The sequence below is a fragment of the Lepidochelys kempii genome, chromosome 12 (assembly GCF_965140265.1).
Source record: "Lepidochelys kempii isolate rLepKem1 chromosome 12, rLepKem1.hap2, whole genome shotgun sequence".
Classification (NCBI taxonomy): domain Eukaryota; kingdom Metazoa; phylum Chordata; order Testudines; family Cheloniidae; genus Lepidochelys; species Lepidochelys kempii.
In genome coordinates, this window is record NC_133267.1 from 4,044,405 (window position 1) to 4,068,424 (window position 24,020).

The 24,020-nt window shown below is 45.0% G+C and overlaps 1 protein-coding gene across 3 annotated transcripts in view; it reads left to right on the forward strand.

Moving 5' to 3' along the window:
- Positions 1 to 24,020, forward strand: part of SF3B3 (splicing factor 3b subunit 3) — a 50,986-nt gene that overhangs the window by 20,970 nt on the left and 5,996 nt on the right. For all 3 annotated transcript variants that reach the window (XM_073307205.1, XM_073307206.1, XM_073307207.1), the window contains exons 12-22: positions 3,386 to 3,537; positions 4,035 to 4,190; positions 4,665 to 4,820; positions 8,961 to 9,104; positions 9,987 to 10,109; positions 11,748 to 11,902; positions 16,955 to 17,129; positions 18,143 to 18,348; positions 19,258 to 19,414; positions 21,429 to 21,554; positions 23,305 to 23,517. In XM_073307205.1, coding sequence (XP_073163306.1) covers positions 3,386 to 3,537; positions 4,035 to 4,190; positions 4,665 to 4,820; positions 8,961 to 9,104; positions 9,987 to 10,109; positions 11,748 to 11,902; positions 16,955 to 17,129; positions 18,143 to 18,348; positions 19,258 to 19,414; positions 21,429 to 21,554; positions 23,305 to 23,517 — 1,763 coding nt within the window. The remainder of the gene's footprint in view (positions 1 to 3,385; positions 3,538 to 4,034; positions 4,191 to 4,664; positions 4,821 to 8,960; positions 9,105 to 9,986; positions 10,110 to 11,747; positions 11,903 to 16,954; positions 17,130 to 18,142; positions 18,349 to 19,257; positions 19,415 to 21,428; positions 21,555 to 23,304; positions 23,518 to 24,020) is intronic.

Here is a 24,020-nt window from a genome sequence, read left to right on the forward strand (position 1 = left end):
CCTTTTTACTCCTGTTCCATCTGCACCTCCTAAAAGTGGGCATCCTGCTGTGCTGTGGTGGAGCGCTCATCCGTTCACATGCTCACTGATCCTCCCTCTTGTTCTGGCGTTTATACAATGTAAACTGAGCTCTGTGGCAGTGCAGAGAAGTTAGATTAAAGGCACAAATTGGTTTTGTAGGAAGGAATTTTAATAGACAAACTCAAATAGAATGTTTTATTAATAATGTGTAAGATCATAGTATAAACTACTGTGACTAAAATCTGCCATTTTTTATGAGTCATCACGACTGATTCATGAATCTACAGAAAATATGTGGAAACTGGAGATGGAATCCAGCTGTGACTCTTCTGAATCATCAAAATAATTTTCTCTGTTTACTAGGCCTCTTTGTTGAAAGGAGGTAACTGAAACAATTCTAGCAGTAATAAGCATCTCTGACCTTTTTGTGTGCATGCAGAATAACACCCCTCCATTCAGAACTCCAGCCAGTAGGATTTTCTGTACACTGGATTGTACTAGGTTAAATGGAGATTTTTCGAATGGAAAAAAACAGCCCTCTGTTCTAGTGCTGTATTTTTCAGTGTGCCTCAGAAACCTAGTTCCAGTTAACTACTGTACATTCTAAAGCAAAATTGTGACAGCTGGAATCCTGATGAATGCATTTTATTCATTTATTTCATGCTGCTAAATCATGCCCTTTATTTCAAAAGTTCAAATGGAGGAACAATAAACAGCCATACAAAAGTTCAGGCAAAAACATTTTGGCTGTAATGGAACATGAATTCATTGAACACTCCAGTATAACATGAGATTCTAGTTACTACTTCAAATTATAGCGAGTAAATCAGTACAAAGAAAAATCTATAATCTAAGTAAGTATTAATGATCAAACAGGAATTTGATTTCGAACAGGATTCTCTTTCAGCTGTTGCTTTCAGATGAGAGCAGTGTTCTTTCTGTCCTTCCCCTAAACACATGGCTGCTGGGAGATAGTCATGTGTCTCACTGGCAGCCACTTTGCAAAATGCAACAGCCCTGGAGATGGCTAAAAAGTGACGGGGATTTTCAAAATTTGCTGTTGAAAATGCATATTTCAGTTTATCCTTTGGCAGTGTTTGTATAGATCAGTAACTATTCAGCAACCTGAATGATGGCTGGCTACTGGACCTTCCTTTGAAGGAAGTCGGTATAGGCTTCCAGCGATTGAGAATGAATAAGGTTTTCAGCTGCTGGTGACCACTCTAGTGGAAGGTTTCAGAGTAGCAGCCATGTTAGTCTGTTTTCGCAAAAAGAAAAGGAGGACTTGTGGCACCTTAGAGACAAACCAATTTATTTGAGCATGAGCTTTCGTGAGCTACAGCTCACTTCAATAACCATTGTATAATAATGAGGGTTCTGTAAAACCAGTAACCTCTACTTGTAAAGATCACAAGACAAACACAGTAACAGTGCTATTATTAGACCATTGCATAACTGAGAAGGACTTTAGTCTTTTGGTTTGCTATTCACTGGCAAAGAATTCCATCCTTAGGGTCTGATCCTGCAATGTGATCTATCCCAGTGGTGACTTACACACACATGGAGTCTCCCTGAAGACAGTGGAGATCTGCAGGGGTCCACCTCCATGAGTCATATTGTAGGATCAGAGCCTTAGTCACCTAGGAGACTAGTAATTGATGTTACTAATCTTGCAGCCCAAGATGGGATGGCTTTCGTTTTATTAAGACCTTCAGTATGGTAATCACAAAGCTGTGGTCTGTGTGCTGGGTATTAGTAAATTATGCGTATTTTAAGCTGTATGTAAGAAACTTTTCTCTCCCAAGTGTGATACAACAGGTTTGGCAACACCTGTCTGCCCAAACAGGGGGGAGAAGAGTGACCACTTGCTGAACCATTTCAACTAACCCAACTTCCTCTTCAAAAATAACATGTGGCCTAGCTGTAGGTTGAAAGCATGTTCGGGACTGGTCCCTGTAAGCCACTGCCCAGCAATTGCTGGCATCCCGAATCTACGAATGGCAGAGTGTCCTGTATTTTATTGCATGTTTAAAAATTGACCAGCTACTTATCCATCTCCCATTCACATGCTAATCATGGGAAATACTGATCAGTGGATAAAAATCAGGACAGAGAGAAAACCCTCGTGTCCCTCTCGAAGTGTTCTTGTCTCATACTGTGATAAATAGGTCAGTAAACACTTCACAGTGTGCTGAGCGAAACAGAATTTTCATATGTAAGAAATGGCACTTCCTGCCAGCAGTGTCAGCACTCTGTAGAGGAGTTGAGTTGTTTATCTGGGACAGTCTGGTGTCTACATCAAAGCTCCTGGCTCCATTCCCCGGTGGGATTGATCAATTTTACATTTATCCAGCTGCATTTCATTGTTGGAAGATTTGTTTTATTTAATACATTTTTTAAAAAAAGCTTCCTGTTAGTTTCCTACCATGACAAGTGCCGGGAAAGTCTGTGACTGGAGCAGATGTGAGCTTCCTCTTCTCCCCACCCAAACCTCCTGCCTGCAGTCCTATGCTTTTTCTTCTCGTGAGTCCTCCTAGCAGAAGCTCCTCCACTTCCAAAGCACTGTGCCTGCAACTACACCCAGTGGGAGAGGCTGGCAGTGAAGGCTAAATGCAACATTCCTACCCCATTCTAAGAAGAACAGAGGCAGGTGTTTATCCAGAGCCCCTAACAGCCACCACTCATTCACCCACAGAGCCCATAAAGATGGCTACATAAATGTAAGGTTGTTTAGCAACTCCTGGACAAGGCTGGAGCTAGGGGTGCTGATGAGGGCCTCCAAGACAATGCTCTTCTGACATTATCTGTATTCTAACTTCCTTTTGCAATAATACTAAATAACTCCATCTGCCCAAGTTCATTAGAAGCCCTTATTCATGTGAGTAATCCTAGTGAAGTCAACAGAACTGCTTGGGTGTGTAAAGGTCTCTAGGATGGGGCCACTGAAGCTGAGTCTTTCCAGTGACTTCAGTGGGAGTTGCATTGGGCCCTTAAATTTCTGGAGTTGAATGGAGAACGCATAGACTTCAAGGTTTCTGCCTTTCTTATTATCAGTTAAAGGGCAGCTGTAGTTGGTACTGCCTTCTAGAACCCAGCATATCACAAGTTGACTTTGTGTTTTGAGCCATCACCAGAATCACTGGCTAGATCTTGAACCTTAGAGGGTCTGAGGTTCAGTGCTGGCTAATTCTCTTGTGTGGTGTTTCCTGAAACGAACTTCTGCGTAGTGCTGCTAGTGGATGAAAGAACTACTGTTGGAATATTTTTGAGGAATAACTGTTAGTCATTTGACAGTCTCCTCACTTTTGTTTAGAGACCTTGTATCTAATCAGCAGCTCTTTTCCCTCTCTGTCTTCCTGACCAGATGAATTTGATGCCTATATTATCGTGTCCTTCGTAAATGCCACGCTGGTGCTGTCTATCGGAGAGACTGTAGAGGAAGTGACTGATTCTGGATTCCTGGGTACCACCCCCACTTTGTCCTGTTCCTTGTTGGGGGATGATGCTTTGGTACAGGTAAGGATACCCTCTGACATCCTGTCCACCTGTATCTGCCATTCTCTACTTGGTGCAGGGCCAAGGCTTCTTCGCTGCTCCTGACATCCATGCTGAAAAGGTTCTGCCAGAAGTTCCACAAGCTTGACCAGTGTGGGCTTCTGCGAACATGACCCTGTTATCCAGGCTTCTCTCCTTGTTCGCCTTATCAGTAAGGTTGGACCTGCTGGAATCTGTTGTCCACAGTTCCTCCAAAGCCGGTTAAGTCCTGTGCCCACACAGGTTTTCAGATGGTCTCTGCCATGAGCCCACTGGAGAGTAGTCTCCAGCTTGTAGATTGATTTGTTGTACAGGTCTGTGTATTGTATAGTCAATAGGTCAAGAATTACCTAGAATGGCCTCTGGTACTAGTCACTGTCAGGAGCCGCTGGAGCCCCTGTGTCAGAAAAACAAGGGAGCTGGGTCCCACAATGGGTGGGTAAGTTGTATTTTATTTCTGTATTATTTTTCTGCTTTAGGTTTATCCAGATGGCATCCGGCACATCCGAGCAGACAAAAGGGTGAATGAATGGAAGACACCAGGAAAGAAAACCATTGTAAAGTGTGCTGTGAACCAGAGACAAGTGGTGATAGCACTGACTGGAGGAGAATTAGTCTACTTTGAGATGGACCCAGTATGTGAATTTAAAACTGCAGAGAGCTTTGACGTGGGGACTGGAGGCTGGGTTACAGCCTCAGTGAGGATGGAATCTCTGATGTGTCCGCAGAGTAGGATTCAGTAGGGAAGAGGACTTTTAGAATGGGGCCTAGGCGGAACCCTTTAAAGCCCATCGAATGTCATTGGATGAGATAATAGAAATGGACAAATCTTCAAAGGCTTGTTTTGGACGGAGCAACCCAACCTCCTAAGTCCGGAGCTCAGGCTGGAAATTATGTGCTTTCTCGTAGTTCTGTCATGTGTTCTGGTGCTTCCAATCCTGGCCGAAACCAGGCTATAAAGAATTGTTGAAAGTGGGAGATGTTATGTGAGCTTAATTTGAAATCCAGAGCCTTGGCTTGAGCAATAGGTGAAGGTTGAGGTGGGTGGTTGAGTCTGACCCAGTTTGCCCATACCCTAGTTGATAATTCCTTTGTGCCTTTCTTCTCAGTCAGGACAGCTGAATGAGTACACGGAGAGGAAGGAGATGTCAGCCGATGTGGTGTGCATGAGCTTGGCCAACGTTCCTCCTGGGGAGCAGCGTTCCCGCTTCCTTGCCGTCGGGTTGGTGGACAACACTGTCAGAATTATTTCCCTTGACCCTTCGGTGAGCACATCCTGAGATTTGCTTTTTCCTTTGTGCTTGTTCTTTGCTCTTTGCAACTCGTCTGAAGTCTTCAGACACATTGGCTTTAGAGCTTTTGTAGAGTCTAAGACCAGAGAGGACCATTGTGATCATCTAGTCTGGCCTCATGTAGAACACAGGTCAGAGAACTTTCCCAAAATAATTCCTAGAGCAGATGTTTTAGAAGAACATGTTTGCTTCCTGTGCTGCCATGTCCTTATTACATGAATGCTTCAGTTGGGATTGTGTCATGTTATTGGACCAGTACCAAGATACCTTCCATATAGTCATCCGTTGCAGCCAGTACTATAGTGTTGCTATATTTTCTTCTGCCTCAGATTTGGATGTACCAATACCAGCAAATGCACAAAGAAGAGCTTCTTGGTTCAATGACCCTAGATTTATCCAGGCATTCTGTGAAATTAAGATTAGGGTGTGTCTGCACAGCAGCTGGGTGCTGTAATCCCCAGCACAGGTAGACGTGCACACGCTTGCTCCGCTCAAGTTAATGCCTAAAAACAGCTCGGGCTAGCCACCTGAGGACTCTCCCACCAGGCTCTCTGGGTACATATTTGGGCGGCTAGCTTGAGCCACTGCCCATGCCGCTGCAGCCACACTGCTATATTTAAATGCTAGCTCAAGCCGAGCTAACACTTGTCTGTTTACCCATGTTGGGAAGTACACCTCCCAACTGCACTGCTGTTGCCCACCCTAGCTAGGAGGGTAAAACTTGTGGCGTACTTTTAGGGAAGACTCCCTACTCTCTTTATTTTGGGCCTGATTCTCAAGCCACTCCACCCAAAGAGCTGCTGTTGAATCTAGTGGGAGCAGCTACAGAATGGAGCTCAGGATTGGATGTTTGGGGAGTTTGCTTCTGTTTTTGTGGTTCTTTGGGAAAGTTGCCCATCAGTGTTGCGGCACATAGAAGCTGCAGACTGTAAAGTTAAAGTTTGTCATTCTTTGTTCCTGCACTCTTGTAATTAGAACAGTCTGTTTCTTCAGCTAAACATAGCGCAGCCTGTGAACACTCTTCCTGTGAGTTCCAGAATTTCCTTTACAAGGAAAGTTTGATGGTCCAATCCAAACCAGAATTTTTAGCCAATGGTGGGGAATGAGTAAATTTGTGCACATTTTGTCCCCCCTGCTGAATCAGGATTAAGTGCAGCCTTTGATTTTGAACCCTTGGCAGAGTCCCCTATCACAGCTACTCCTTGATGTCCACAATCAGTAAGGTCTACAGGCATAGGAGGCTACACCCTGCCTCCATCATAAACTGTCTGTTTCCAGTAGGCACAGACTTTGGTTTCTCAAGTATGGTTGCTGATGGTTCCCTTGTAGATGTCTACTCATCCATTTACCTGTGGCAAAGAAAGCCTTTTTTTTTAACAGACAGTTAAAATAGGCTTGGTTTTGCATCACCCTTTCCATGGTAAATATTAGAGCTGTCAATTAATTGCAGTTAACTCATGAAATTAACTCAAAAAAATTAATAGCGATTAATCGCAGTTTTAATTGCACTGCTAAACAATAGAATACCAATTGAAATTTATTAAATATTTTTGGATGTTTTTCTATATTTTCAAATATATTGATTTCAATTACAACACAGAATACAGTGTACAGTGCTCACTTTATATTGTTTTTATTACAAATATTTGCACTGTAAAAGTGAAAAACAAAATAAATAATATTTTTCAGTTCACCGCCTATAAGTACTGTAGTGCGATCTCTTTATCGTGAAAGTGCAACTTACAAACATAGAATTTTTTTGTTACATAACTGCACTTAAAAACAAAACAATGTAAAACTTTAGAGCCTACAAGTCCATTCAGTTCTACTTCTTGTTCAGCCAATCGCTAAAACAAACAAGTTTGTTTACATTTACGGGAAATAATGCTGCCCGCTTCTTATTTACATTACCTGAAAGTGAGAACAGGCATTTGCATGGCACTTTTGTAGCAGGCGTTGCAAGTTATTTACATGCCAGGTATGCTAAACATTCGTATGCCTTTGCATGCTTCAGCCATCATTCCAGAGGACATGCTTCTACGCTGATGACGCAAGTTTTAAAAAAAAGCATTAATGAAATTTGTGAATGAACTCCTTGGGGGAGAATGGTATGTCTCCTGCTCTGTGTTACTCTCATTCTGCCATATATTTCATAGAATATTAGGGTTGGAAGAGACCTCAGGAGGTCATCTAGTCCAATCCCCTGCTCAAAGCAGGACCAACACCAACTAATCATCCCAGCCAGGGCTTTTTCAAGCCGGGCCTTAAAAACCTCTAAGGATGGAGATTCCACCACCTCCCTAGGTAACCCATTCCAGTGCTTCACCACCCTCTTAGTGAAATAGTGTTTCCTAATATCCAACCTAGACCTCCCCCACTGCAACTTAACATAACTCATGACAGTCTCAGATGATGGCCCAGCACCTGTTGTTCTTTTCAAGAACACTTTTACTGCAGATTTAACAAAATGTGAAGGAGGTACCAATGTGAGATTTCTCAAGATAGCTACAACACTCAACCCAAGGTTTAAGATCTGAAGTGCCTTCCAAAATCTGAGAGGGACAAGGTGTGGAGCAAGCTTTCGGATGTCTGATGCAGAAACTACAGAACCCGAACCACCACCAAAAAGAAAAATCTACCTGCTGGTGGCATCTGACTCAGATGATGAAAATGAACATGCATTGGTCCACATTGCTTTGAATCGTTGTCGAACAGAACCCATCATCAGTATGGATGCATGTCCTCTGGAATGGTGGTTGACGCATCAAGGGACATAAGAATATTTAGTGCATCTGGCACGTAAATATCTTGTGACACGAGCTATAACAGTGCCATGTGAACACCTGTTCTCACTTTCAAGTGATATTGTAAACAAGAAGAGGGCAGCATTATCTCCGTAAATGTAAACAAACTTGTTTGTCAGAGCCATTGGCTGAACAAGAAGTAGGACTGAGTGGACTTGTAGGCACTAAAGTTTTACATTGTTTTGTTTTTGAGTGCAGTTATTTTTGTACATAATTCTACATTTGTAAATTAAATTTTAAGGACAGAGATTGCACTACAGTACCTGCATGAGGTGAACTGAAATATACTATTTCTTTTGTTTTTTACAGTGTAAATATTTGTAATCAAAACTAAATATAAAGTGAGCACTGTACATTTTGTATTCTGTGTTGTAATTTAAATCAATATATTTGGAAATGTAGAAAACATCCAAAAATATTTAAATAAATGGTATTCTATTATTATTTAACAGCATGATTAATTGCAATTTTTTAATCATTTGATAGCCCTTGTAAATATTAGACCCATAGGTTTTGTGCCTAAACTGGTTGCTAACTTTTTCTGACCCTTCTGAATGCTTACGTTAGGTCACTAGCCTCTAGCTAGAGGTGCTCTACAGTTAAGTTGCATTGTAGTTCAGGACCACTAGCCATTGTGCCAGGCTGCTCAGATGCAAATGCAGCATCATTTGAGGAAAGCCAGGAGGTAAGGCAGATGGATCCAAAACTCTTGTGCACTAGGAAATCATAAGGGATGGGGAGGGATAGCTCAGTGGTTTGAATATTGGCCTGCTAAACCCAGGGTTGTGAGTTCAACCCTTGAGGGGGCCATTTAGGGATATGGGGCAAAAATTGGTTGGATGATTTAACTGGGGATTGCCCCTGCTTTGAGCAGGAGGTTGGACTAGGTGATCTAGTGGGGAAGGTTTAGATTGGATATTAGGAAAAACTTTTTCACTAAGAGGGTGGTGAAACACTGGAATGCGTTACCTAGGGAGGTGGTAGAATCTCCTTCCTTAGAGGTTTTTAAGGTCAGGCTTGACAAAGCCCTGGCTGGGATGATTTAACTGGGAATTGGTCCTGCTTTGAGCAGGGGGTTGGACTAGATGACCTTCTGGGGTCCCTTCCAACCCTGATACTCTATGATTCTATGATCTCCTGAGGTCCCTTCCAACCCTGATATTCTATGATAAATAATTCTCTTAGGGTTTCCTGTGTGAATTGAATGCTGTTCTTTACAAATTTTGAAGGGTCCCCTTTAGGCTCCTTAGATATAAAGCTGGATCTCCTGTGGTAATTGCATGCTAGTGTCCCTTTCTGTCTCCTACAGGATTGCTTACAACCCTTGAGCATGCAGGCCCTCCCTGCACAGCCAGAATCACTGTGTATTGTGGAGATGGGCGGGGCAGAAAAACAGGATGAGTTGGGCGAGCGGGGCTCCATTGGCTTCCTGTACTTGAACATCGGATTACAGGTGAGGAGTACTTGCCTGGTTCCTGCAAGACCTTCTGAGAGACACTCAGCCTGAAAGACTTTATTAAATGCTCATTATATTGTCCAGTGCAGCAGCATGAGACTTTCCATGTGGACACCCCTGTCAGGATATCAAGGTCTGCTGAGTCATGCAGTGAATTCCCCTCTGTGTATGGGCCTGTCTGGAATTCCCCAGTTGCTCCAGCTGTTAAACAAGTCCCGATATGTAGTTAGATTTTAGGTGAATACCCACACTGGTCAAAGGAAAGCAAATCCTTTGAGATGTTGCCTAGTACAAATCATGCATTCTTGTGCTTTGGCCCCCTTTTGAAAAGAGGATGATTATAAAGAAACTATTCTCTCCATGAAATGTTCTCGGGCAGCTGTGCAGAGAGCCTCTTGAGGGCAGAGCCCGGGTGCACCATGCACGTGACCCCAGGGTCTGCTCCAATAATCTCCCTGTTGTCCAGTCTTTCGCACAAGCAATGCTACGTCATCCTGAGATGGAAATGTTGTTTTGATAAGTGCTACGTGGGGTAAAAGTAACTGGGCTCTTCCAAATAGTCCAGCCCAGGATTTTTACCTGGGCATCTTGTTTGTTGCCAGACTGTAAACTCTTTGATCATTAGGGAAGAGGGTTTGAGTGAGAGGAACTGTGAGGCGATGCACTTGGAATCTGGGTTCAGTGACCAGTTCTACCATAGACTTCCTTTGTGTCTTAGGGAAAGTTGCTTTGTGCCTCAGTCTTAGAAAAAGAAAGAGAGAAAAAAAGACCAATTAGTTAAAAATTGCATCTTTTCTCATTAAGTATAACTGCCTCAGCCAGTATTCCGTCTCTGTGATCATGAACTAAAGTGAGTTTTCTCTCTCTCCTCAATGAAAGAACGGTGTGCTGCTGCGAACTGTCCTGGATCCAGTCACTGGAGATCTTTCTGATACCAGAACCAGGTACCTTGGCTCACGCCCCGTGAAACTCTTCAGAGTCCGAATGCAAGGCCAAGAGGCGGTAAGTAAAGCAAGATGTCAAGGTGTAGTGTCAATATTTGTCACTGTGCACAGTGAGCCAGCTTCCCTCATTGGTGGGAGGGTGGAGAACAAGCCTCTGCTGCACAACAGGACCAGCTTACTGTAGAGGAGGAGGAGCCGGGTGGCTTCATTCTGGAGCTGCTTGGGAGATAGCTCGTTCTTGACATAACCAGCCTGGGTTGTGTCAGTCTCACCTTGTTTCTTAAGATATGATGCACAGCAATGCTTGTCTGACTCCTCTTCCATCTATTGCCCTCTTTGTGCTGTGACTGTGCTGACCTGCAGGCCACTCCTCCGCTGTATTTGTAAAAGCTCAAAGCAGATTGTTAGGCACTTTCAGTGTCTCTTAGCTGACCTCTTCTGCACAGATACGAAGGCTGAAAGTTCTGCATGAGCATCCACGCAGTCTCTGGCTACCTGATGTGTAGTGGCATTTATTTTGCTTTGGCCCAAAGCAGGTTATGGACTCCTCCTGTCTATGTTAAGAGGGCTGGAGCTGGTTAGCCAGGGGCTAGTCAGCTGCCTAGTCATCTGTGGCTGAAGCAAAATATTTGCTGGATTTGGAGTTGAGGATCCAGTCCTTTAGAATCATATTTGCAGCCCTTCTGTTGTGGCACTGGGGAAAGCAGCCCCCCGCAGGTTGACCCGTTTTTGGATCACACCTCATGGGTTGAGAAGTGCTGGGTTAGTGATGGCTAGTGCAGGGGACTGGTGTGGGGGGGGGGGGTCTGGATTCTGCTCTATGTTGTGGTACATTGGGTAAGTCTCTCATCTTGCTGTACACAGTCCTCTCGTCTGTAAAATGGGGATAACATATTATGGAGGATTTGAGTCTTAATTCATTAATACATGTAAAGCTCTTTGAGATCCTTGAAAGAGAGGTGTTGACATAGAGCAATATGTTTTCTGTTTAGAGGCCAATCTCTTGAATTCCCCCTCTGCACTGAGATCAAGTGACACCCTCTGAGTCTAATGTACATTATTTAGTATAACTCTGTCTGGCTGCCTAGCCAAGAACATGATCATCTCCAAATCATTGTAACTAATAATTGAAATATAAATAATCCTTTAGGTTAAAGCTGAAGGAGTTTTAAGTCTAATTTACTTTGCACTGTTTGTCATTTGTTTGCTTTCTGCATTCCTCTTAGACTGACTGCAAATAGACTAGTTAGGTCCATTTATGTTTCTAATCAGTGTCACTTTTCATGCACTTGCACAATATTGAAATATTCAGGTTGCAACAAGACAGGGAGTGTTTGTTTAAAGAAACCTATTTCCATTGAAAAACAAAGTTGTTTAAAAAGAAAAGCCATGGAAGTATTTCTGTTGATATTGGCTTTTGTGGAGAAAATTGGATTTTCCAAAACTCAGTTTGGGACCAGGTTGCCATGACACCATTCTTGTAATCAGTGATGTCTGAACTATGAGGTTGCTCCCTTGGAAGTTGCTCCTTGGAGGGGGAGTGGTTTTGAAGTCAGCCTCTGGGCAGAGTGAAATTATGCCCACAGTGGCGAGGAGTCTAATTGCTGGAATGTGCACACTCTGATTAATGGTGCAGGGAGTTAACTTGACCCTCATGTCCAGATTGGTGAATTTGCTGTCTCTCTTCCTTCCCCAGGTGCTGGCCATGTCCAGTCGCTCATGGCTGAGTTATTCTTATCAGTCCCGCTTTCATCTAACCCCCCTGTCCTATGAAACTCTAGAGTTTGCATCTGGCTTCGCTTCTGAGCAGTGTCCTGAGGGCATTGTTGCTATCTCCACAAACACATTGCGGTAAGGTTGATGAAACTCTCCTGCTTCTGAACAGGGGGCGCTGGTAGCTCTCAGGAGGGAGGAGAGGGCTGTAGGGACGTTTCAGTTTGTTGGGGTCTCCTGGTATGATGCATGGATAAAGAAAGCTCTTTAACATCACCTGCTTCTCCCTAAAACCACTCTCTTTTACCGCAGACACATTTGTTCATATTCAACATATGGCATTTTTGCACCAAGCCAATTTATAGTGTTTGGGAGAATTTGCAGTAAAAATCCCATCTCACTGGGATCAAAAGATCTTTGAGCTTTGTCCCCCACTGGGAGATGGTCAGGCACCTTTGAGCACAAGCCAGTTGGGTGCACAGTTCGTTCAAATATTTCCCCACCCTGTCATTTTTAATGTTTCTACCAGTGGATCTGCCACTCGGCCTACAGAGGGCATTCTGCAGTATACTCAGCAGCCCCATTTCAGGTTTCAAGCCGTGACTAGAGACCAGTTTTGCTCCAGATGTTCTGTTTTATTAAATTGTCTAAATGTTGTTGATTCTTCTCCTACCAAGATTAGGAGTACTTGTGGCACCTTAGAGACTAACAAATTTATTTGAGTATAAGCTTTCAAAGTGAGCTACAGCTCACTTCATTGGATTCATGCAGTGGAAAATACAGTGGGGAGATTTTATATACACAGAGAACATGAAACAATGGGTGTTACCATACACACTGTAACGAGAGTGATCAGGTAAGGTGAGCTATTACCAGCAGGAGAGAGAAACCTTTTGTAGTGATAATCAAGGTGGGCCATTTCCAGCAGTTGACAAGAACGTGTGAGGAACAGTAGTGGGGGGTGGGAAATAAACATGGGGAAATAGTTTTACTTTGTGTAATGACACATCAACTCCCATTCTTTATTCAAGCCTAATGTAATGGTGTCCAGTTTGCAAATTAATTCCAATTGAGCAGTCTCTCGTTGGAGTCTGTTTTTGAAGTTTTTTTTTGTTGAAGAATTGCAACTTTTAGGTCTGTAATTGAGTGACCAGAGAGGGTTTTTTTTCTCTCCTGCTGGTAATAGCTCACCTTACCTGATCACTCTCATTACAGTGTGTATGGTAACACCCATTGTTTCACATTCTCTGTGTATATAAAATCTCCCCACTGTATTTTCCACTACATGCATCTGATGAGGTGATCTGTAGCTCACGAAAGCTTATGCTTAAATAAATTTGTTGGTCTCTAAGGTGCCACAAGTACTCCTTTTCTTTTTGCAGATACAGACTAACATGGCTGTTACTCTGAAACCTACCAAGATTAGTAATCCAGGGCCTTCCTGTGGGGCAGGGTTGCTCCATGTTTGTAATAGTTGAGATCGTTTTCAACTTTGGAGCTAGCTCACCAAATCATATTCTTCTTCATACATTTTAAAATCCATCGCAACAGTATCTGTCAGCTGATAGCAAGATGCAGACTCCAGCACTAGGCTCATAAAATGCAACTTGTAGTTAATTTGTAAAAGGAAATTTTTGTATGGTGATGGGTGCTTCTGCCCTTGAGTTTTTAGGTCATTAAACAAAATGGGTGTAATTTTAGGTGTATTTTGTTCAGTAACAGTCTGACCTTATTTAAGCTAATAGCCCCACTCCCAATGGAAAAAGAACAGGAGGACTTGTGGCACCTTAGAGACTAACCAATTTATCTGAGCATAAGCTTTCGTGAGCTACAGCTCACTGCATCAGATGGATGAAGTTTTGGGGGCAGGAGTGTGGAGGAATGGAAAAGCAGATAACAGCTTCCTTTTGTTCTAGAAGAATTAAGTAGAGCTACCAAGTAACACTGTCTGTAATCCTGTTCCTTTCTCCATACCTACCGTATTCAGTTACAGTTTCTCTGTTCAGATTAGACTGTAAGCTCATCAAGGCAGGACATAAGAATACTTAAGTCTGAAAGCACCTTCTGTGCTTACGGTGGCACTATGTTACGGTGCGGTGGAAGATAACCATATTGGGACAATTATAGCCACAGATCAGTTTTATTTACGGAGCAGTACGTTTCTAGCAAGGCCGAGTTCTTGTGGATGTTTCAAACCGTTTGTTCTTAGTGTCCAGCTCGGTCACCTCAAGATTTTGGAATTGTATAAGGTTCTCAAGGTCGGTAGCTGTGTTAGACCAATAGGAACACAGACAGACTGAGCAACTGGTTTATTTGGAGATGCACAAGAATGCACAGCAGAAATGTTTATTACAAGAACTTGTCCCCTGCATACAGCGAGCACTGTGCTTGTATTTCAGCAAGTTTGCAGCTGAGAGGCACTATTTGCAATGGTTCTGATTCTCATGCCTCTAAATGAGGGGAGATTACAACACCACTGAGAAATAGGATACACAATCGTTGAGTGGGAAAGTACACGATAAACTGGGAATAAGGGAATTTAAATGCATCCTGCTGAGCTGCAGGAGGAGTGACTGAAGGACATGTTGAGTAACTCTCTTAGATTTCATCACTGGAAAGTGCAGCGTGGGATAGCGACATTGCGAAAAGGGCCATGGTGAGGACAGCTGCCCATTCCCTGGAATAGCCATGCTGCTCTTTTTAGCAGGGCTGCCAGAGTTTGTTTAGCAGCTTTCAGAGCACTAGATAAGACGGCTTTATTTGGTTCAATGTTTGGTTTGGGTTTTGCTCATGGTGTGGCTCATTTGTGTGTTAAGAAAAGGCATTGAATTACTAAACGTGAAGGCTAGGTCTACCCAGCAAGAGCTGTGCATGGGCTAGCCTCCCTGAGCCAGTTTAAATCCAGCTAGCGTGGGGAACAATAGCAGTGAAGGCAGTGTGGGCTTCGGAGCAGCTGAATGCCTACTCAGGCTCTGTGATGGGTTTGTACTACCGGCTTTGAAGACCATGCTCTGCTGTCTTCATTGCTATTGTTACCTGGATTCAAGCTAGCTCAGGTAGGCTGGCCCATGCCCACCTCTTGCTGTGTAGAAATACCCACAGAATCTAGGCTAGCTGCCCCAGCAATGGGGCCCTGGAGCAATTAGTAAATATATGGTGGTATCAGCATTCAGAGTATTTCAGATCTGAGATCAGGCACTACAGGAGTATCGTATATGATCCCCTTATAGCTAGGAGATGACGTTTCTAATATTTATCCCCCCAGAAATGTCCAGTCAAGTGGTCGAAAACAACCACTGACCCACAACGGTAGCGCAAAGCAGGGTTGGCTTTTTATTTTATAGGCCTCTGTTTAGAAAATGCAACTCCACCTCTAGCTCACCATTGTGATTTTGGTCTGAGCTATTCTTTGCCCTGGCCAACGCCAAACATGTTGTCATGGAATGTCTTTCCTCAGTCCCCCTTCGCTTGGTTCCCAAAATACCTCATTCTATAGGCCACCAGAAAGGTCCATTAGTGGGCCATGAACTGCTGTGCTGTTGGATTTACTTTATAGCAAAAGAAAAGGAATTCAACTACAAACAGATTTTAAAAATGACTCTGCCTCTTACCAGGAGAGAGGAGGAATTAAGTTTTTCTCTGTATGGGAAGTTCTGTGGCTGGCCTATTATAATTTGGCTATATGCTGTAAAATAACAGAAAAAGGGAAGTGCTGCATGAACTGAAAAGGCTGCTCTGTAGGAAATGGAGTGAGTTGTTGGTTTGAAAGTCAAAGGAATGACCGTGTTTTTTGTGTTGCCTGTTCCTATCTCAGCCGGGGGGGGGGGGGGGAATAATTAGGAAGATAAGTGAAAATAAAGGGGAAGCTTACATTCAGGAGCCCTGCTTTATGTGACTACAAACAGGCACTTTCTTCTTGTCTGTCCTTTTTGGCATATTAAAGCATTCGATGTTTTTTTAAAGGAATCTTTCTGAAGGGACTCTTCGTTATTCTGGCTCCAGATGAGCTGGCATTTGTGCAGGCAAGCTGCAGAAAGACCAGCCATTCACACACTGGTATTTTTCTTGTCTTGTGACTAACCTGATTTTCATCGGAGAAACTTTTTGGGCCAGCTGTAGCTTCTAAACCACATTTGGATGCAGATGCCGTATTCCCAAGATTCCCCAATTCCACCTTTCTCCCCCCTGATAAAATATGATTTCTTTTGCATAACCGCACCATTTGCAAAAGGCTGTTGATCACCCACCACTCATTGTGTCATCTCTGGCATAGATATAGCATGGTCTCATATTTAAAATAGGGAAGTGGGAGTCATAGGAGACCTGAATTCTGTGCTCACTTCACCCACTGATGAGCCCGTCTCATCCCTTCCCTGTAGTTCAGTTTCCCAGCCTGCAGAGTGGGGTCATCAAACCGAATGCATGGGATTAGTATGATCACCTGTAAGGGATTACAAAGAATCATAGAATATCAGGTTTGCAAGGGACCTCAGGTGATCATCTAGTCCAACCCCCTGCTCAAAGCAGGACCAATCCCCAACTAAATCATCCCAGCCAGGGCTTTGTCAAGCCTGACCTTAAAAACCTCTAAGGAAGGAGATTCCACCACCTCCCTAGGTAACGCATTCCAGTGCTTCACCACCCTCCTAGTGAAAAAGTTTTTCCTAATATCCAACCTAAACCTCCCACACTGCAACTTGAGACCTTTACTCCTTGTTCTGTCATCTGCTACCACTGAGAACAGTCTAGATCCATCCTCTTTGGAACCCTCTTTCAGGTAGTTGAAAGAAGCTATCAACTCCCCCCGGCATACAACACTGCACAGTTGGCCTGGTGTCTTGGAGGCAGGAGCATTCACCTTCCTCTGAGGCATCAGATATTGGCCTCTGCCAGGAAACTACTAACCAATCCATTGCTGAGCTCTCATGTAGCTCCGATATAGCATCCACTCCAAAAATCTAGCAGCGCTATTGAGAACTCTGTGGGTTTGTGTTCTGAAGGTTGGGAAAGAGTGATTAGCGCTCTCCCATCTGTTGAGGCTGCTGGCCTGGGCTGCTGAGAGAACAGCAGCTGGCCTGTACATTGATTTATGAAATGATAGCTGAAGACTGAGCTCCATCCTTGCTGTCTCTGGGGAATGGCTTGTGTTGGGAGTTGCTAAATGCATGTGGCCTTTCTCTGTCCACGTAGGATTTTGGCATTGGAAAAGCTGGGGGCAGTCTTCAACCAGGTTGCCTTCCCGCTGCAGTACACCCCCAGGAGGTTCGTCATTCACCCTGAGAGCAGCAACCTGATCATCATCGAGACAGACCACAATGCTTACACCGAGGCCACGAAGGCCCAGAGAAAGCAGCAGATGGCTGAGGTAATCAGGACAGCTCATATATGCATGTGTGTCCTTCTGGACGCCCTCTCACTTGAGTGCTGAGGATCCCCACCTATGTTAACCTCAGGGACTGGAATTCTTTTGCTGGGTGTGAGCACGAAGGGCGGGCGGATGGAGTGCAGTGCAGGCCCGTGGGGATGGCAGGAGAGGTTGCTCAGAGTCCAGCATTGTGTTCCACGTACAGTTTGGGCTTGGGCTAATCACTTAACCTCTTCCTCAGTCTGTGTAAAACGGTGTATACTTAATGCTCAGCAGGTGGCCCTGTGATACTGAATGTTTGAAAATCCACTTGAGCTCCTCTGAAGGAGCCTGTATAAGGACAAATTGTTCTTTACTGTTTGCTGCTGTTGATTTCTTAATAGTGGCCTCGGACTCCACGTTGCCAAATGGTTAGTGGTTGGTTTTCTAGTTCAGTTATGGCGCTTCTGCATAATCATAATTTCAGCAGATAAATCGCAGTCCAAATGCTGCCTTTCACAGCATGCAGTACCCTGATGCCTTGACAGACTTTGAGATTATTCTGCTGAGCAATGATCCTGCTTGTGTATCACACGTTCTCTAGAATTTTTTATTATTATTGCTGAGGTTACTTGGAGTTGAATAGATTGTTTTCATTAAAGATTTCTCAGTGGCATCAGCTGGTGTTCTGGAGGCCGTGTCCCCAAAGCAATGGCCTCATGGGCAGTGAGGAATCAACAGTGCCGTACTTTTGAGCTCCATAACAACAGGCTGTATTGTAGTAAGGCAAGCGGAATCATGGTCTTGTAGGTTTCTTGTAGGCGTTGAGCTCTTGGCTCTCTGGCTTTGTAAAACAGAGGCTTTAACGTTCACTTGGCTTTCATATTAGTAGCACTTTGCCTTGGGGATCTCTCTCCATTGAAGCTTATCTTCTAAATCTTCACCACGCCAAGCAACTTGGGTATCAGCCTGTCTTGAAACGAATCCCCTCTTGTGCTGAGTTCTTTCTCTTCCCGCTGTAATGTGTGCTGCAGGAAATGGTGGAGGCTGCAGGTGAGGATGAGAGGGAACTGGCCGCAGAGATGGCAGCCGCCTTTCTGAATGAGAACCTTCCCGAGTCCATCTTTGGTGCCCCCAAGGCAGGCAATGGCCAGTGGGCCTCTGTTGTCCGAGTGATGAACCCCATCCAGGGCAATACTTTAGATCTGGTCCAACTAGAGCAGAACGAAGCCGCCTTCAGGTAAGGAGCAGTGCCAGACATAGTCTCTGGCTGTCATGTGCTTAATACATTGCTGCTTATTTGGCCCAGCCATCGTTTGAGTTGAAAGGCCACATTGCTGGGAGGCTGGGTACTAAACCCCAGTAGACACCTCCCTGTACTCCGAAGCTCTTATCTTTCCTTCGCCCAGCCCAGTCGTGCAAGGTGAGCATAGGCACTAACTCTTAATGCCAACGCATTCACTGGACCTTTACAGAAGACGTTGAAGGATCGTATTCTAAAAAGGCCCCATGGGGTGCAGATGATGGAGAAGAAATAAAAAGTAGGAGCAGTTGTCCTTGTGTTCCCCTCCCTCCTGTCCCCCTCTCTTCCATAGCATCCCCTCTGCAGAGATTAAACTGCCAGGCAATGTTGTGGGTGCATTTAAAAGGGCAGGTACTGTGTATAAGAGAGAAGTCAGGTGGAACTGCAGCAAGGAAGATGAGTCAAGCCAACAGACACGCAGTCAATCCTTTTTGCTTTGTGTAATCAGTCCTCGAGACGCCTGACTCTTGTGCTGATGGGCTAAGCATCCATCGGGGGAGGAGAAAGATGAAAGGAGGGAGAAGAAGTTGCTGATAAATGTCCAAAATGTAAATGTCCTCTCAAAAGAAAAAGCAGCAGCCCAGATTCCCACTTCCTGCCTGGGCACAGTGAATATTCCATACCTATATTGCTGTCTAAATATGAATACTTAGTGTGTTTTTGGGGGTAAAGCTGAGTGGGGGGGATAGATGACTGAAATCAGCAATGTGAAGTCAGGCTTCCAAAGCTCTCACCCAGATTTACCATCCACGTGTGACATGCAGATCCTATCCCGAGGCAGCTCTGGCTTTGGTTTCTATACTTTGCTCACACTAACCTCTGGGCACCTGTCTGTGTTGTCTCCAGTGTGGCAGTGTGCCGATTCGCCAACGCCAGTGACGACTGGCATGTGCTGGTGGGAGTGGCCAAGGACCTGATTCTGAACCCCCGGTCGGTTGCTGGTGGGTTTATCTACACATACAAGCTGGTAAATAATGGCGAGAAGCTGGAGTTCCTACACAAGGTGAGTGTGCCCTGCATGGAGTGGGCTGACCTCTCTTGTGCTAACGTTGTGGGAGGTACAGACCAAGAGAGGAGGAAGGGAGCCAGGAAAATCCACATTGAAGCTCATTGAGTGCATGAGAGGCCCAGACAATCTTCAGATGGGTTTGGAAAACTGACCACACTAAACTACAGTTTGAGTCCCCCTGAGATATCTTGTTCCAAAGCATATACCAGATAGACTGTCAGCCCCACATTCCCTCATGTGGCTGCTGCCAGTATTGACAAATGGGCAAGCCCTGAGCTTTGCCAGGCAGGTGATAGTGCAAATGCAGGAACTTTGCACAACTGGCAGTAGCTGCAAATCTCACTACTCATTTTCCAGGGCACCTAACTGGCACTAGTTGGGCTCTAGCAAAGTGACTAGATATTTGGGGAGACTGTACGCTAACCATAATTTTTCTCCTGCTCGGGGAAACTTTGAAGCAGGGAGAAGCCTGTCTACTTTCCAGGAGGAACTGGCAGGAAAATTCTGCACCCAGAGTTACTGTCTGTCTAGCTGCTTGTTTGGCCCCAACCCCATAGTATCAGCCCCTCACAACTGTGAGCACGTTTATTCTTGCGCCCCTGTAGGCGGTAGGGAAGGGTTATCCCTGGCACGGGTGGGGAGCTGAGGTCCAGAGACATTGACATGCCCAGGGATGTCCGTGATAGAGCTGGAAATGGACCCTGGTCACCTGAGGCCAAGTCAGGGCCAGGCCTGCATCGCCATGCGCTGGATTGACAGGTAGGGACCCTATTCCTGCTCCCAGAGAACAGTTACTGAGGCCCCGGGGGTTGGGGGGGAATGCTACCCCTTTAAAATGCAGTATTCCCATGCTTGAGGAGCTTTCATAGTGGCTGTTTCTTTACAAAGCTGACCTGCTCTCAGGTCACTTGCCTTAGTGATGAAGGTTCCCTGATACCCAGCTTTAGGTAGTATGGGCCTGTGCACCTTCTTTCGGTTAAATGCATAAGTGACTTGACTGCTCATAAGTGATCTGTGTTACTGATGGACCTCCAGGGTTTCAGCAACACCAAGTTCAAAGAAACCTCTGTTCTCCCTATGCATTCCCAGCATGGTTGAGAAATGGGCAGGGGATGAGGAAGTGCTAAAGAATGTGGTGACTTTCTTCTTTCTTCCCACATTTCCAAGTTCATCAAGGGGTCTGTCCTGGCCAAGGGCTGCTAGGATGCCTTTTAATGTCCACCATGTAGCTTACAGAGCTAGTTGGATGGACTGGCTTTTGTTAGCCAGCGTGACCAAACCTGGAAAAATATGCTGATGACTGTCAGCACCAAAAACGCCAGTGGAATTAATTTTTTCCATTATGATCGCTGACGGATACTTTTGGATTAACAAGAATATGGCATTATCCTTAGGAAAATTTGCCTGCATTAGAGCTGCCAAGGACATCTTGAGATCTCTCAGATTTAACATCTTCTCCACTGGCTGGTCCAGAACTCTCACTGCAAGCGCTGAATCGGATCGAGACTTCTGAGCCTGAAGGATTGCTGATTGCAATCTGAATTGGATTTAGCAAAAAGTAAAATCTTGTTCATATTGGGGAAACAGTAAAGCCACTGATTGGGGTGACAGTGCCTTTTCTGCCTTGCTGCATATTCTGCTCAATTGCTCGTAGAATGATCTCCACACTCAACTCCAACTCTCTCATTTAAGTGCTCTGTCTGATATTCAGTGGCTTGGGAGTATCCTATCCAGGATTGCATAAGCACCAATAAAACATGGTGTTCCAGCATATAGTGTACTGCTGGCACAGGGGTTAGGAGTTCTGCAGGACACATCAAGGACTCTGATTAACCTTGCCATTGCCAGTATCAAGGCTTTAAAGCTTCAACAGAACCACTGGATAAAGTCCATTCTCCAGCTCTGCTTTATTTTGCAGTAAAGGCGCAAGTACAGTCATTTGTTTTCAGGGGGTTTTGTCTGTCTCACTGGGCTTTCTAATGTGTGTTCCTCTCACCTCCCTGTGTAGACCCCTGTGGAGGAAGTACCTGCAGCCATTGCCCCATTCCAAGGCCGAGTCTTAATTGGAGTTGGAAAACTCTTACGTGTCTATGACCTGGGCAAGAAGAAGCTGCTTCGGAAGTGTGAGAACAAGGTATTGGCTTTGGTTCTTGATGGGTGCCATTTCTTGGGGTGAGGGGTCTGAGTAAAGAATAACACTCGGGGATACATTTTCAAAGGAGGGTTTTAGGTGTGCTATGTTTAGTGTGTGTGTTTGTTTTTGTCCTAAATAAACTCCACACCAGAGGGCCCCATCCAAAGTTCTGGGTGCCCTGTACATACACCCCAAAACAGAATAACCTAAGAAATACCAAGTAAAAATCAACCACAGCAGCAACTGCTTCTCCCCCATGCCATGTTTGTCATTTGATCGCCAGTCAGGTGTGCAATACCTTAAAACCCCACCACGCTTCCCTTCTAGACAGAACTATTAATGGGTTTCTCACGCACTTGTTCTAATGAAATGCATAGTCCCTCCAGTACTGCTGTATCATATGTGGGTCTTCTCTCCTCTAAATACAAATTGAGGGTCTGGTAGCATTTCCCATTTGACTAAATGGGAGACACTTTCACCCCTTACACTAGGGGACAGTAGATTCTGCCAACAGCCCAGCAGAGTGTAGGCAGAAACAGCGGAGCTATGGGGCTCTGGTGTGCCATTGGATCTGGACGCACTGGAGAGCTAAAGTGGGCAGCTGTTAAACTCTTCGCTCTTTTACAGCCACAGAAGGAGCTGTGTGCCAGGACAGAAGTCAAAGGCTGTGTCTACACTGCACACTAAGCCAGGGTCTGTGGGATCTGGGTCTGCGATTGAGCATCCACACTGCGTTGTAAACCCCGGGTTTACAATTGCTGGACCTGGGTCTCACAGCCATGCTGATGTGTCCGTACTGCACTATGCAGACCTTCTGACTCAGGCCTGCAGCTTGAGTTGCATCCACACTGCAAAATGACAGGCCTTGGACCCAAGTCTCAGTGGGACGTGGGTTCTGAGCCACCCCCATAGCAGCATCTTAGGACCTGGCTCCTGAGTGCTTGCTGACCCGAGTCAGACTGACTTGTGTGTGGACGTTAGAAAGAGTTAGGCTCAAACCTGAGTCAGAGCGCAGCCTTAGTGTGGAGTATAGACATACCTAGAGAGGCTCGTTAGGTTCCATTAGGACTGCCAAGGATACTGCATTGTTTTAAGCTCTAGGCATATGGGGGGGGAATGGGTGTGTTTTGCTCTCCATGGCTGATACATTAGACAGCACGAAAGCAGTTCAACTACAAAGCGCTTTTTCTAGTGCTTTAGCTGGCTGCTTCTCTTCCCATTTCCTTCCCCTGCAAGTTACAGGTCTTAGGCCAACCTCTGATTGTCCACTGCACATAAACACACACCAGAAAACCCACAGGGTAAAAAGGGAACATGGAGAGGATAGATTTTGCCTAGGTTTTGGCTCCCATCACAACTTGCAAAGTTTTCTTCTCAGATGCATTGTGACCGGAGCTGTGAAGTGGCATTGCCTGGCCTGGAGGTCAGGGGGCATAGCCAAAGATCTGTAGATGTTAGAGGTGGCATCTGTGCTCCTACACACACCCCTGATCAGACTGCTGCTGCTCTGGACAGGCTTATTTATGGGGTCAAAAACTGGGCACAGTGGCCACTGTAGTTCAGGTCTGCACTAACACCACTTCTCCCGCCCGTGTTCTGGAGCCATGGTGTAAAATTGGGGATGAGTCAATGGAGCAAGGAAGAAAAGTCATTTAAAATGAATTGAGTCAGGTGGATTTTCTGCGTTGGAATGAAGCCCATTTGAGTCCTTTATCAGGACTACTTACTGTTGTAATTCCCTTTCTAAAAGCACATTGCCAACTACATCTCCGGTATCCAAACCATCGGGCACAGAGTGATAGTGTCAGATGTCCAGGAGAGCTTCATTTGGGTGCGCTACAAGAGGAATGAGAACCAGCTGATCATCTTTGCCGATGACACCTACCCTCGGTGGGTTACCACCGCCACCCTCCTTGACTATGACACTGTGGCCGGAGCAGACAAGTTTGGCAATATCTGTGTGGTGAGTACGTGTGTCTGAACTGTCAGGACACCCCAGAGACTGCAAGTATTCACTGGGAACAGCTACGTATGTCTACAGAAATGAGAAAATGTGTGTTTAGTTAGCGCCAACGCCCTATAGCTAGCGTTGGTTTGTTACAAGTGCCCCGTGGGACAGTTATTCGTCAGTGATTCAAAGCAAACAAGTTAAAGCATTGGCACATCAGAAACTACCATCCTCAAAAGTTCAGTGAACTTATTTAAAAATAAAACCTTTCAGCGCAGATGCGCTCTTGACCACTGGTAGCCACTGAGCATTCCTTGATGCTTTTGTCAAGAGCAAGGGTGTTTGCCCTCTGTATTGGCCAAATCCCAGCTCTGGTGTTTAGCTCTGCCTCCAGAAATTCCCTGTGCATTTTGGGTTGGTTACAGAATTCCATGCTGCTTCCTGACCTCTTCTTTCCCCCCTGGGGGCTGCATTTCAGTGGCACGTGGACTGTGTCTCCTGGTGGTGGTCCAATCAGT